The 14,744-nt window shown below is 41.7% G+C and overlaps 1 protein-coding gene across 1 annotated transcript; it reads left to right on the top strand.

The window, feature by feature from the left end:
• The first annotated feature begins 332 nt into the window (after positions 1-332).
• On the top strand, positions 333-14,226 carry BPIFC (BPI fold containing family C). Its single transcript, XM_065836518.2, has 15 exons — positions 333-438; positions 811-922; positions 1,042-1,170; positions 2,574-2,729; positions 3,534-3,597; positions 4,377-4,437; positions 5,340-5,431; positions 7,262-7,435; positions 8,132-8,185; positions 9,503-9,673; positions 10,214-10,281; positions 11,596-11,638; positions 12,488-12,551; positions 13,324-13,400; positions 14,001-14,226. Exons 1-15 carry the CDS (start codon positions 333-335, stop codon positions 14,040-14,042), a joined length of 1,413 nt encoding a protein of 470 aa, XP_065692590.1. The 3' UTR covers positions 14,043-14,226.
• Positions 14,227-14,744: the final 518 nt, after the last annotated feature.

Genomic DNA, 14,744 nt, shown 5'->3' with positions numbered 1-14,744 from the left:
AAAGCCTAAAAAATTTGATGCCACTTCCCTTTCCATGGGGTTTGTCCAGGAGGATGTATCCCAAGAGATTTCTCCACTCCCTGTGACAGTAAATAGGCTGACCTTTCTGCTCTACCCCAAGTAGCTCTATTTCTCCAGCGGTCTGTGCAGAACAGGTCCTCTCTTCCATGGCTACTGGGCTTTCCATTTTATCCATTCTGGATGGAAAGCTGCTGTCAGAACAGCCCACTTCAAGGAGGGAAAAGGGAGTACAGCCACCACATGACAAAGCATGAACTTCTACTATTGTTATAAATATTTATTAACAGGTCCTTTGAAAAAAACCAAGGAAGATGGTGAAGATCTGCTGTTTTCTCCTCCTCTTAAGTTTGCTCAGTGGGCAAATCAATGCCAATCCTGGAGTCAAAGTGAGGATCACCCAGAAGGGCTTAGAGTATGGTATGTGTGATGTTTTCACGATCTGGTGGTGGTATTGCATTGAATTGTGGTTATGATAGACACCTTGAGAAGCAATAGCAGTGGAAGGCAATGACCTGATCACAGGTTGTAAAGAATAGGAAGGCTTAAGAGCACAATATAGCAGATCAAATATGCTGCTTGACAGCATTGTACATCAGATCAAGTTTCATTTTATTTCAAATATTGAATCAGTAAGTTCAACTCTTGCCATGACTAGGAGTGAGATCTGAAATAGTACTGCTTGGTCTCTTTCTGACTCTGTGTCCACCCCATCTCCTGAGCCAGAAGCACGTAACTGTAAACTCCCAGGCAGTATCAAAGGCAACTGAACTGATCACTGTTTTCCTGTAGCCAAGGAGGTTGGGCTGGAAATCCTGAAGCAGAACATGGAGAAGGAGCATTTCCCTGATTTGAGTGGCTATGAGAAATTTGGGCTTGGTAATGTCAAATACAACATCTCAAGGTAAGTCTTCTCTCCAGAGGCAATTTGTGTTTTACTGAAATTTGAATCTTCTTTTGTGTTCACTCTGACTTGTGAAATACAAACTTTTAATTTTCTCTCCTTTGTCACTTGTCCTCTAGGATACACGTCACTGCTGTTGAATTCCCCAGTGCTTCCGTTTCCCTCATCCCTGGGACTGGGATAAAACTGGTGATTGGAAATGCATCTCTAACCATTGATATGAACTGGAACATAAGGACCTGGATGTTGTACGTACAGCCTCATGTGTCCTGGGATTTTTCTTGGTGGAGAATGTAGAGATAAAAAAAATGCAAAGTTTATTTTTTCCTGTGACCTCTCCATGGCAAAGGTGCTCTTTCATAGCTAGTAGCAGTAAGCCAGGAGTACAGACTGGTCCTTGGCAGGTCTGCTGATGGGAGACAGCCCCTGCCTGCTTAGCCATCAGCACCAGTAAAGAGCACATTGCTGAGAAGCACCTTTGCAAAAAGTAAAGGATTTATGCTCTAGCTGAATGTTGTTATCCAACCTGCCAGCTAATGACACATGGAGTCCAGTATAATAAACCCTCCCAGTGCAGCTACACTGTTAGAAACCCTGTGCTACTCCTCCAAGAGGTACAGTTCAAAAGCTGATGGGAAATGGCAATATTCTTAGAGCGGTCTATACACCTTCCTAGTCTCAGGCTGCTTCAGAGGAAAGAAATCCCTCCCCCTCTTCCCCACAACTCACATTGCCCATATTGCTAAACTAACTGAATTACAGCAGAGATCATTACTCCGATCTGCATTTCTGGGCTTCTGCTGCCAGGGACAGCAGGGCTGGCTGCTTGCTGGGACCTGGGAGCTGAGGGTGGTGGCACAGCAGGAGAGGCAGAGCCCTCACTGACAAGTACCTGGGACCAGAAAAGAGAGCAGGCTGATGGCAGTGACCAGGAACAGCCACCAGCCCAGGCTGCCAGGCGAGTCCACAGTGAAGAGGGAGGTCTGAGGTGAAGCCAGGAAGTCAAGCCAGAAAAGCACTGTGAGGATTAACTGAGTACCAGGTTGCACATAGGTGTACCTACAACATAGCTTGGGCTCCAATGCAGCTCATAAACCAAGGGTAGAGACCCCCAATGAGACTTTTCATAGCTCTTTCTCACAACCAAGCTGTGAACAACTTGATCCAAAACAACAGCGCTTCACCATGTTGGAGCTGGTCTTGAGCATGGGCTGCCAAACCCCTGGGGGAGGGGTGAGGAAGAGGGTGCAGAGGCCATTGAGGCACTCCAGGCCCTGACATGGGTTTATACAGACCCTCCCCAGACACCAGTAGATTAGATCCCAGTACAACACTCTTGCCCTATCTTATATCTGGCGTATCTCAGTTCCCTCTGCTGTGGACACAGGTCTGGTAACTGGAACAAAATACAATATCAAATCATCTACTTTCCCAAATCCATCATTTTCCAAAACTCCTATCTGGAAATCTGTGTGGAATAGTTGAGTATTTGCAGACATATTAGCATCTGTTTTCATTATAAGCAAATGTAATAAAAAGTATTCAGGTAAACAGTTTCATCTTCAGTGAACAGAAAAGTGTCCATTTAAAAATTGAGTCTTGAAAGTTCAATAAAAATAGTTTTTCAGTTATTTATTTTTACTTTATGCAGTAAAGACAGCGGGAAAGGCACGGTGTACATTTCAAAGGTGTTTGTTACTGCAATCTTTTCAACACCCCTGGATAATATGGGTCATACATCAATATCACTTACCAGCTGCCGGACAACTTCTGGCGATATAGACATCAAGTTGAATGGAAAAAGTGGGTAAGTGATATAAATCTGTATATAATCCGGGAGAAAATCACGGCCAGTAAATGACACAAAGACAACTTCACGAAATAGGGCACCTCTTTTGGTGTTTATAGGCACCACAAGTGAGAAGCAGGGCCCTAATAGAGTGTTAGAATCGCCAGATTTTGCCATTGTCCTTGTATTTGTGCATACTATCCGTGGGGTAGAGGATAAAAACAACAGTTCTTGTCAGATCAAGCAATCCCTTGTACTTCTTCAGTAACCACATTTTTTCAAATGCTGCTTTACTCTTCAAGTCCAGGTAGAAGTTAACATACTTGTACCATGCTTTAAGTGCTCCTAGTCATGTGTTATCAAAACTGAACAGAACCAGGCTTCTGTCTGTTCTGCCTCTGGTTACAACCCTCTGCAATATTATTTCATTGTTTTCTTGTACATCTCTCACTGTCTACATACAAAGCTTATCACCTGGTTTTAGGTTGGGGTTTTTTTGTTGTTTGCTTGTTTTTACTTGTGTCGGGAGTTCCTACTGCAGACACTACTTATTCTGTGTTTGTGCATAGATGATGGCAGTAATACGAGGACTTCTTTATTCATAAAGGCAAAACTACCCAGGCTAATTGCTGAGAAGCCTAGTGGTGAAATTATCAGCTTTTAAATGGTGATTCTCTGATAGTTGTAACACTTAAGAAAGCTCCCTTGTGTACTAGAGTATCACACTCAGAGGCCATTAAATTCATGTTCTGCAGAGATATCTGATTTCCTGTTGATGACTGTAGTACTTGACCCATTAATTGCTTTCTTTCTTTCCTCTAGCTTCCTGCATAACTTCTTTATCAAGTATCTGAAGAAACCCATTCACAGGAGACTTGTCGCTAATGTAAGCCTTTCAAATTGTGTAGGGGAGGGGTTTAACTTTCACAAGTCAGTGCTGTGAACTTGGCAAAGGAAGAAATAGAAAAATAATATAGTCCTATTCTGGTCTGATCAGCACACTCATTGTCTTGCTGGCCAGAAATGCTTCCAGGTCAAGTGCCAAGTTCATGGCCAAGCTATTGACTAGTCCACAGCTAAGTTCAACCAAGGCAGCAGTACGGCTGGAAAATGTAATTTTCCCATTCCAATGCAGAATAAGTCTCTGCTTGTTTATCTACAGGCATCCTGGGTTGTGTGTAATTTTTATATTCAGCAGACAAAACATATATTGGGTGATGCACACAGATGTTGCAGTATATCACCTGATGTTATGATACATTTGAACTTCATATCCAAGAGGTGAGTATTTCTGATGACAACCTTCCCAGGACCTCTGAGAGGAGGCAGAGCTTGCGATTCTGGCCCTGGACAGGGATGTCACCTGTGGGACAGATGTGAGATCTGAGTCTCCTTTTTGCGCTGTTAAGGCTGGGGTTTTGTCACCACCATCAGGCTGCTCGTAGCAACTTCCCACTTTGTTGCCTAGTGACAGGTCTGACTTGGGATTTGCTCACATTGCACCAGGTACAAACCTTGAGGAATGAGTTAGCTGAAGAAAAAGTAATTTAGGTGTTTTGACAAACAAATGCTGCTGTCTGTGTCATGTAAACAGACAGATTTGCTAGCACACAGCTGAGATCCACCATGCTAATCAGGCCATAATTTGAGTGTACTTTTATACAGTCATGTCCTAACATCAGATCTGGGATCCAGTTGATAGACGAAGACCTCCAATCACTGAATGGTGAGTCATGAGTGAGATCTTTTCCTTCTGCTTTCTCTTTCGGGTTCAGTGAAATTCTGTAGTTTCCTTTACAGCAGAGGTCACCAAAGCCTCTGGGAGGGGTATCAGACCCCCAATCTGCCTGCTCCCTTGCTTACAGGACCACAGTTAAATAAACAGAGTTGTACTTGGACAAGAAAATAGTATTTCTGAAAAGCCAAGGACTTGGGAGTGATTCTCAACTTGCAACTGTGGCAGTGTGCACCTTGGTTATCAGAAATGCCTCTAAGAGGCAACACAGCACTGATGCTAAGGCAGTTTTCCCTTCCCTCCCATGCTCTGTGTCCTCTTGCACATATAGCACTTCATAAGCTGAAGCTTGCTCAACTAACCTGATTGGAACTTTGAGTTTCAATTGCTTATTTATCAGACTTGCCAAAGGCAAAAAGAAAAAGATCCTTTGTAAAAATCTTCTCACTTTAACTGTTTTGGGTTAGATTTGCAGGCATTTAAGACACCCAAAGTGTAGGGTAGATACTGTGTGCAAAACACAAATACACAAGTGAATCAGGCACACACCTTTGTGGGAAAATATTTGCAAGTTAGAGGCACTCTGGATACTCCCAGAACTGCTTGACAAGGCATTTCCTTATGCCCTGAAACACTGGTATGGCCATTTTTTTTTTTGTTAAATCAAATTTACTTTTCCACAAACTAAAGAAGGTGCTTTAAAGAAGATGCCAGTAGAAACATCAAGCCTTGGGTCAGAATGCATGTTAGGAGGTTCCTGGTTGTGTTTTTCCCTACTCTTTGGAACAACTTGTTGTTCTCCTTCAGGACCAGACTTAGTTTTAAGTATACACAAAATTCTTTCTGTGCTTTTTGTAAGATTGGGTATTTTGTCTTATCTACTATCCTTACAGTCCTAATGTCGATTGATGATTTGGCTGAAGTAGACTACTCCTTAAACAGCTTGCCAGCAGTATTCCAACCATTCATTGACCTGGACTTAAAGGTAATTGCCTGTAGTGCTGTTTACCAAGGTTGCTGTGTCTTTGTTGTATGATTCACTTTCTAAGACCGTTGTTCAGAACATTAAGACTCAGTATCTGAGAAGACAGGCATTTCAAAGCACTATGGCATTTGTTATTGTAATAGTTTTTTACAATCCTCATGTAAAATGAATTATTTAAACACCACATCCTTTTTTTTTTTTTTAAATTGCTGTTGAGTTGGTTACAGCAAATAGCAATAAAAGTTGACTAAGAAACTTAAAAAAGAGAAAGGGGAATGAGAGAAATAAAGGTATTCAACTTTTATCCTTCTCTCACTGTTGATTAATATCTGGGGCTTCTTTGTTCAGTCAGGAGGAGATGTCTAGCCATTGCACTAACTGTGTCTGCTGTCAGCTGAGAGAGGAAAAGAAAGAGCAAGACCATGGGAGAAAGCGTTAAGGCTCAAGAGGACACCCTTGAAAAAGCATGGGAGCCCAAGGAGTGCTGTTGAGTTTGAAGGCCTGAAAGTCTCTTTCAAATAAAGGGAAAAACCTCCTCCTATATTGAAACTAAAATCAGACTAGGTCCTAATTCTAGAATGACTTGACTATCATTGTGTGTATGGTGATTTGGTTGAGCATAGTTATTGTGACCATAGTATCTAAGATCCCTAACTAGTTTCAAGATGCCTTATGCTAGGTGCTCTACAAAGGGAGAATGAAAAGACAGTCTTGTCACAAGAGACAACAGGGAAATGAGAGGCGGGAATGCAAAGGAACAGTAAGCCAGTATCAATTGGTATGGTAGACAATGGTCTTGGTACACCATCTTTGCAGCTGCTGTCAAGCTCTTCTGGTTATTATAGCAACTAGATTTTAAGCAGGGACTTGAGACAGACCGAAGGGGTAATGCCATGATTGTTTACAAGTGCTACTCTCCCACATAAGATGCAATGTGGGAGAAAGATACAAAACAAGTGACTGGTTAATCCAGCAAATGAGGATTTAATGGGGAGGTCATCAGCAAAGTGATTCAGTGCTTTGTAAGCATTTTGATAGTCCTCAAAAGGCAACACAAAATTTAGAGATAGATGGGGAGGAGTTGAGGAAATAGACAAACAGAATACCTGTGAGATTAAACAGAAAGGGGGGACAAATAAAAGGGATATAAAAAATCTTAACCTCTGAGTATCTTCCTAAATTTAAAAGTCTTACCTTTTTTGCTTTATCTGGATACATTTGGAAATATTAGATCTGCAAGCCTTGGCTAATATCATGCGTAATGCAGAAGACAATGTGAATGTGTTTAGAATTGTCTGACATGACTTTCCTTTCTCTCAAGGGCATTCTTTGTCTGCAGAAGTTACCAACCTATTTCTGGGTAGAATAAGGGGCTGATTTTGATCTAGAAAGGCCTCTGGTTTTAGGGATCTATCTTGTAAATGCGACCATTGGAAAGCCCTAGGCCACAGTACGTAGATTTAAATTCCTAGAAATAAGGAAAGGAGAAAGTAATGCTTTTCAGTGAGGAGGAGCCTTAGTCATGCTCTTCATTCAATATGTGGACACTTCATTGACAAGCTTTGTTTTCAAAGATGGTAGACTGTTTTCCATAGGCAATGAGCACCTCAAGATAGATGAAGGTGTCCAGTCTCTGGAACTTGTCTCTACCACCTGCTTGAAAGCACCAAGGCTTCAGAGTGTACTACAAAGCCTGTGTACTTATTTATAAATCAATAGCTTGAGCAAGGGAAATAAAAATAGGATCAATTCTTTGTGTTGGTAGATCCACCAAGTCATATTGCGGCTCTGAATTTTATTTTTTTTTTAATTTTTGTCAATACTTTTCAGGGGACAGTCTACCCAGCTGGAGACTATACTGGTCCTCCCTATGTAGCAGCTCCCTTTGCTATCCCAGACCAAAGTGACTCCATGCTCTACCTTGCCTTCTCAGAGTATTTCTTTCAGACCTCCTCATTTGCCTACTACACTGCAGGGGCCTTCAACATCACCATTACAGAGGAGGTGAGTAGAAAACAGAGCAATGGGGTCACAGCAACTGAGGTCATCCAAGATGGGGCTTTGACCTGACAATTGCCAGTACCTGGACATATAAACCTGCTAATTGGACTGCAAAGTCCTGAGAGAGTAAGTAATAAACACTGGCATACTATTATGCTCTTTTATTATGCTCTAGGTAGATACCTTAGTCCACAGCCAGGAGTGCCAAGTTCCACTGAGCGAGGTACTAAATACTGGCAACTTTGCTACAAAAAATAAGGTTTTTGCAGACCTGAAGCATTGACTTTTCTGAGATGGACAAAAGATTTACTCTTGGGAATTTAGCTGGATCAGTGGCTGTTTTCTGAGACATTTTTACAGACTGAAAGTACCACAGGGGCCATGGAAGCAAAGCATATGCCAGAGCACAGTAGCTGTGGCTTGGAGACTAGCTGACTTGGCTGGCCTGTCTCCAGGAGGTCTAGTAAGTCCCAAAACCTATAGATTGCTGCCCAAACTATAATGATATTAAGCATTTGCTTTCCCAGGAAGTATTTTTACATATATTAAGTATACTTAGTACCTTAATATTTCTAAAAACAAAATGTACAAGATCAAAGATTCATTGAAATGGCAGTAATAATGCAGTTAGAGAAAAACTGACCATAAAGGTCACATCTGGTAAACTCATTTGTTTTCTCATATGTTTTTTTTCTCCAGACTTGCAGCTATTTTAATATAAGCACAGAGATATTTGGCAGTATCATCCCTGAGGTGAGTACCATTAATCCCACAAATTCTTAGGAACCAGTTGCTGTGGGTGTCAGACATGTCACTACTGGTGTATCTCAAAGGTTTGTAAGACCAGCAGGTCTCCTGTGCTGGAGAAGTGGGCACACATATACCTTGTAACTGCAGAGCAGATGGGCCTTGTCACCTCCCACCTCCACAACAAGTTGAATGACTTGCACTGTTACCAAAATTGGCCCGTAATCCTGCACATCAATCTTTACTCTGGGCACTGTGCCAAAGACACAGCTGTTCTCACCTAAAACCAGCTCTAGGCAGAAAAAAGCTTCCAGTCATGAGTCCTGCTTTGAGAGGCTTCTGAGAGGGCCTCAGGTCAGAAAAAACACCTTTCTCCCACCCAAACCTGCATAATTATCTTTGCTTCACTGCTAGCCCATGACTGACTAGCAGAAAGGAATCCAGTAAAGACCTGGGAAAGGACTATAGTAGCCACTTGTGGGAAACTGAGCTAACAGATGGGCAGGAAACATTACATCTGTGGAACAGACAAGGCAGATGCACAGGATTTCCATTTATTTTAGGTGAAGGGCATTAATACAACAAGTCAGAGAATATGAGCATGTGTGGCTTCCACCAGCCTTCTCAGACAGAATGAGAAACCAGAAAATGAGCATAAGAGACCTTAGAGCATGAATGCTGAGGTTGGATGAAACTGGACTCATGATTTGAAGAACTTCATCTCCTTGCTTGCTTCCTAGATGATATTAAATTCCTTCCTCAGAAATCTAAAAATGCTTTTAGGGAAGTCATCATATAGTCTTCTCCATAAAATGTTATGAGCATTGATGCTAATATTCCACCCCTTCTGTTCTAAGTAATGATATTGGTATGCTTATCCCCTCCAGCCTCTTTAAGCAATGAAGGCTCCTCCAAGGAGAGTTCAGAGCAGGAACCTGTCTCATGACATGGACGGATCTCTAAGTGAATGACTCCTGAGCTCTTTTATTGTGTGACTTAAACATCACATTCATGTTGCATTCCTCTCCTGTGCTCATAAATGTGTATTTAATTTCTCTCAAAGTGATATAGAAGGAATCATATTCCTTGAGCAGAAGGAACTTTCCACTGCATTCCTGTTGTGGCCAAGAATGTTGATTTATCACTACAGAAAACTTCTACTTCCTGCTTGCTTGAAATAATATTATATTAGTAGATATCTTTCATGTCATCTTAAGGAACTACTTCAAAATTATTGCTCTGAGAACAAGAAAATGCAGTATTCTAATCTGTTCTACAAGACAAGCATTTCTCAGTCTCTTTTTTTGTCTTGGAACCTTACAGGTAGCCAAATATTCAGTTATACCCTACCCAGTGATGTTGAAGCTAATGGCTACTGAAGTACCTATCATCAGCTTAGAGGAGGATTCCTTCACGGTAGAGATTCAGGGCTCCATGGAGGTGTTTGCGGTTCTGCCAGACTCAACCACCCAGTCGTTGTTCACAATGAACATAGTAAGTACAATGAACAAGGTGATATTTCACTCAGGGTTAAATATGTTTGTTCCTTCCTTCTGTTAAAACTCTGTACAATAAACAAAGTGCTGGATTTTTAGTACTTAAACAAGCAAATTCCCCTTAGTCACAGGTGGTATCTATGGGGCATCAGTTAACCTATAGGACTTCTCCATGGTAAAGAACATTTTCCTTTAGATTGACGAAAATCCGAACATGTAGTGACTCTGATTAACCAAAGTTTTGATTCTTTGGAATGACGGTTCTGCAGGCATGAGTCATGCTTCTTGGCAACTTGTTCATTTAGCTGAAAATGTTTTTGATTAGTGAAACCTCATTACCCACATTTCAGCTCTTGTCAGTGTGGTTCAGATAAGTGGACATTTACTGTGTGAAGCCTTGCATGGGCCAGGGAGAAAGGTGCATCTGCATTAAGCATTTTCTGTACGTAACTGGGAAGATATTTCTGTATTTGTGACTGATTCACAGCAAGGGTCCTGGTTTTTGTGTCTGGTAACCCCTGGTTCCTTTATTCTGCAGACAGCCAACACCAGCATCGCTCTGAATATATTTGACCAGAAATTGATGGGATCACTATGTTTGAACAGGTAATTCAACCTGGCATGAAAAGCATTTTCAGACATTTGGAAGCGTTAGCAATCCAAACATTAGCAGTTTAGGCTCATGATCAGATAGCCATAATTGAATGATTGTGTTTCCCTGGTGAGGGATTAGATTCTCAAATTCTTTGTGGCTGTAGAGTTTAGAGCAGTCAGGAAGCTTCTCTGTGACAACTACTTCAGTCCACAAGGGACTGCCCACCAGCTGAAGATTGCTGCAGGGCTGTGCTTTCATGGGGATTCTCTGCTCCTCACATCTACTCTCCCCTCCGGACTAGCTAGATGAAGTGTGCAGGGCAGTTATGATGACCATGAATCATCTGAGAGCTACCCTCATCCCTCTGTAGCTGGCAAAGTGCAACTGCTTTCTAACCCACCTGTGCAACTAAAGACATGCAGAGAGGTCCAGGACATGGTAAAGAATCTGGATGTCTGCAGTTCCCCTGTGCTGATGTTCTTACAGCAGATTCTCCAGCTAAGGCACTGCAACTTCCAAGGGTCAGAAAGCTAAAGACTTGGGCATTTAGATATCTAGCATGTCACATTTTATAGAGAGAAGGTCTGTATACCAGGACCTCGCAGCTGGGAATTGGGACCCTAATTTCACAGAAGTCTCTTGGGAAGACAGTTACAGGGTTAAGAATATGTGGAGATGGTCAGGGCACAGAGATGTGCCCTTAAGAATTTAAGGAGGATAGTGCTGTTAGCATTTTTTTTGCAGCAACATTCAGTGAAAAAAATAGTCTAGAGTGTGCTGAGAGCTGGGGTGCTGGTTCTGCGGAAACTCAGAAATCATGTTTTGAATACGTTTGGATACTTGGATATGTACTGAGAAGTGTTTGAATTTGTAAACAGAGGCATTAGCAACACAGCCATCAGCAGCAGTACCATATGATGAACAGAATTTTTCTTCCCACCCTAGTAAGGCTCACATCAAAGCATAAGGTGGATGTACCAAAATCCTTGCAAAATAGCTGAGAGCCTGCAGACCTTGATGCTAGCCCTGGTAAAGTCAATTGTTGATAGGATTTCCAAAATACAGCACAGAGGGAGAGGTGCACTCACATTGTTGGCTACAGCCCTTCTACCATACTCTTTTGCATGGGTGCTCAGCAATGCCCTAAGAAAAATCACCTCTTTCTGTATGAGGCAATATGGATTGTGTAAAATATATTGCTTCCAAAATTTCTTTACAGATATATAAGGCCTGGAGCTCTACAGCAGTGATTGCACATGACTAGAATAATGTGTTTATTTATTATTTCTAGTGACTCATCGTTTCATTTCATTTCTTTCCCTCAGACTCCAGTTCTCCCTAGCCCACTCTAATGTTGGCTTTTTCGAGGTAAGCAGATTGTTTAAGCACATAGGAAATGCAAATCAGGAATATCAATGATATCAAGGCTGAAGAGTAAGCAGATATATTCTGTTTGTATTTCTGAATCATTTGGCTTCATTCCTGGGTGGCTCTTTTCCTGTCTTCTGGCAGCCATCTCTCTTCTGTGGACTTAAAAGTATATTCTTTGGGGCAGGTTAGTGCTCTGAAGATGAGATGTTCTGTAGTTCCCCTGACTGCTGTATCATATTTCAGCAGTAAGCAGAGAGATCTCTCAAACAGTAAAGGTGAAATGCACAGCAGTAAACTGAACTGTAGCAGCAGCCAAAGTGCTGTGCTGCCCACGCGATCACATGCACAACTGAGGCAGAGGAACTCCATGTGGTGCAGTGGAGCTCATCACAGATGCTCAGAATTACAGCAGGGTGTGGGAGCAAAAATACTGGTCTCAGATGTCTGAAATAGTGTAGTTGTCAGCTTACAGGGGAAAACCCTGCCTCCGCAGAGAGTCATTTAATTCTGAGTATAATCAGTCAGTTCTGAGTACCGGAGGAGAAAGGATTAAAACTGTTCTGGTCCTGCTTTGCTATTGGTGATAAATTATCTCACAAATAAAGGGAACAAATTGTTTTAAATGAAAATGTTGTCCAAGTGTGATGAAAACCATTTGCATTCTGCATCTCACTTCCCTTGCATCATTCCAAAGACTTATGATCCAAAGTTCATTTGAGTTTATGAATCTTTTGGGCCAAATGAGAGCTGAAAGGGTGAACATGAGCCTAACTCCATCCAGGATCAGGGCATGACAGTTCTGCTACCAGAAAGTGACAATTAATGCAATTTTCTTTTCTGTGGCAGATCTCACTCCTGGAGAACATCTTGTCTTACATTTTACAGACTGAAGTAATTCCCTCAGCTAATGGTAAGGCTGCATTTCTAAGCTAAAAGCTTCCAGCAGTGTGGGTGATTCTAGGAACTTCTACTGACTTTCTGCTTAAGTTTCCGGTTTTCATTAACTTGAGTGGAAAATGACTGTCAGCCAGTAAGCAGTGGAAGGGGGAGATTGATTTGGAGGGGTGTAAGTATGTCCTCTCACAGGCACTGTCCTGCAAAAAAGCACTTGGAAACTCGTAATTCACCTGCCTTTACTTCACTCAAGGTGGCCCTGATGCATCAGTGAGGAGCATGTCTCTCTCGCCTGCACACCTGCCTGAGGCCACTGCATGTGAAACATATTCCTTTTTCTTAGACCAGCACAGGTCTTTTGCCTCTCATAAATCTTACTTAAGGCCCCAGAGAGAGACAGAGCTTTGTGCCAGCCCTCTGTACGGGGATGAACTTCGCCTTCCTTAACTAATGGAGACAAATGGGAACAGGTTCTAATCATGCTAGAGCTGTGCTAACAATACCCTGGGTCACTAGGGACAACTCACTGAGTGTGTGATGTGTGAAGGTGAAATGCCTTGGCTTGGCTGCAACATTCTGCTGAGAGAAAAACATCGGTAATTCTTTTCCCAGCTGGTCAACGAGCCTCATATCTACCTCCCAGTGTTGCTCGTGAAGACTAAGAGGTTAATTGTTGAAAATGACCTAGAAATCTCTGGACAAACAGGGTTTTTGAAGGGCAGGTATTTCTTATTTTTCCAATGCATACCTAAATCACTGTTTGTCTTTTTTTTTTTTTTTTTTTAAAGCTAAACTGTCAAAAGGATTTCCTCTTCCCAATCTGGCCAATGTTACCTTGACAAGACCTCACATTACAATTGTACAGGTAAGATTTTGTCACTCATGAAAAGGTTATTCCTTTTTTTCCTATTCCTATTTGAAAGCTAATTCTGTAGTCTTCACTTCCAGTCCCAGCCTATTGGTGCTGGTCAATAGGAAGAAAGACAATTCTTCTCACTTTCCATAGATAATAATGTTAGATTGTGATGGGTTGTTGTCTGCAGGTTCTTTGGTCTGTATGCACTGACACTGGGGGAAGCCTTAAGGATAAGTTTAGATTAGATGGCTAATTCCTGAATAGCTCAAATTAGGTAAAAAATAATCCCACTTTGTGATGATTACCTAGTTGCCTCAAGGCTCAGATGAACTTTTCTGTGTGGGCTATATGATCTTTAGATTGTTTTCCTAAGGATCCTTTCTATTGCTAGTGTGGTGGAAAGGGAAATTATCCAGGGAAAGATGGAGCTCTTCTGCAAAGTTCAAAGGACCGGAGTTTAATAATATTTGTTACTTCCAAGGCTCAGCTGTTTTCAGGATATTTTTCTGACCTTTAACACCAGGATTAAGTTAAAATTAAAACCAAACCAAACAAAAAAACTTCATTTTGTAATTCATAGCACTTCACTGACTGTTCTCCTCCCCACAGGGATACATCTTGATTTCTACTGATGTCCACTACAAGCACTAAAGGAGAGACCATTTGTTAAGTGTGACCTTCAAATCAAAAATGTGACTCTAAATGCCAAAAAATGTCCAGTTCTGCTAAAAAATGTTAACTTCAGCTCTGACAAGGGCAATGTTGCCCCTGTTGGGGCTGAGGGGGGGGAATGCAGGGAGGCAAAGAAAGCTGACGGAATGGTGAAGCTGTACAGTGGAGAAGAACATATGAAGCATGCTTGACTTTATTTATTCTGGACTTTGATGCAAAAATGTTTTTAAGATTAATGCCTCTCTTGAAATACAGTTTTGTCTATACACTTCCAGAAAAGTTTCCTTTCTCAAAAGAAGGACAAGTACATTGTCAAAATGCTGCTGGGGCAGGCATACCTCCTAATCTATTTCTGCTGTAATGATCTAAAACAACTTCCTTCTGAACATGATGCACTAAGCATGAAGCGAGCCCTCTCTAGAACCACATCAGACTGGGAACTGTCCCATTTACAATGGGAACTAAAATCTTAGCAGTGTCTTAGCTAAACTCTTAACATAGATCTGAAGAAAGATGCAGAAGTAATTCAAGAAGAGAGACAAAGTAGCAGTACTTCTGCCTCTGGTAGTCCTTTTCCCCCTGTGACTCTCCAAGTCCTTGTGCCTGCCACATCCCCTGTTTAGCATTGCTTAGCCAGGTTAGATACATTAACATGTTTCTGTTTAAGACTTGGAAGTTCAA

The sequence above is a fragment of the Patagioenas fasciata genome, chromosome 1 (assembly GCF_037038585.1).
Source record: "Patagioenas fasciata isolate bPatFas1 chromosome 1, bPatFas1.hap1, whole genome shotgun sequence".
Classification (NCBI taxonomy): Eukaryota; Metazoa; Chordata; class Aves; order Columbiformes; family Columbidae; genus Patagioenas; species Patagioenas fasciata.
The sequence above is the reverse complement of the archived record's forward strand: the minus strand, read 5'-3'. Positions and strand labels throughout refer to the sequence as shown.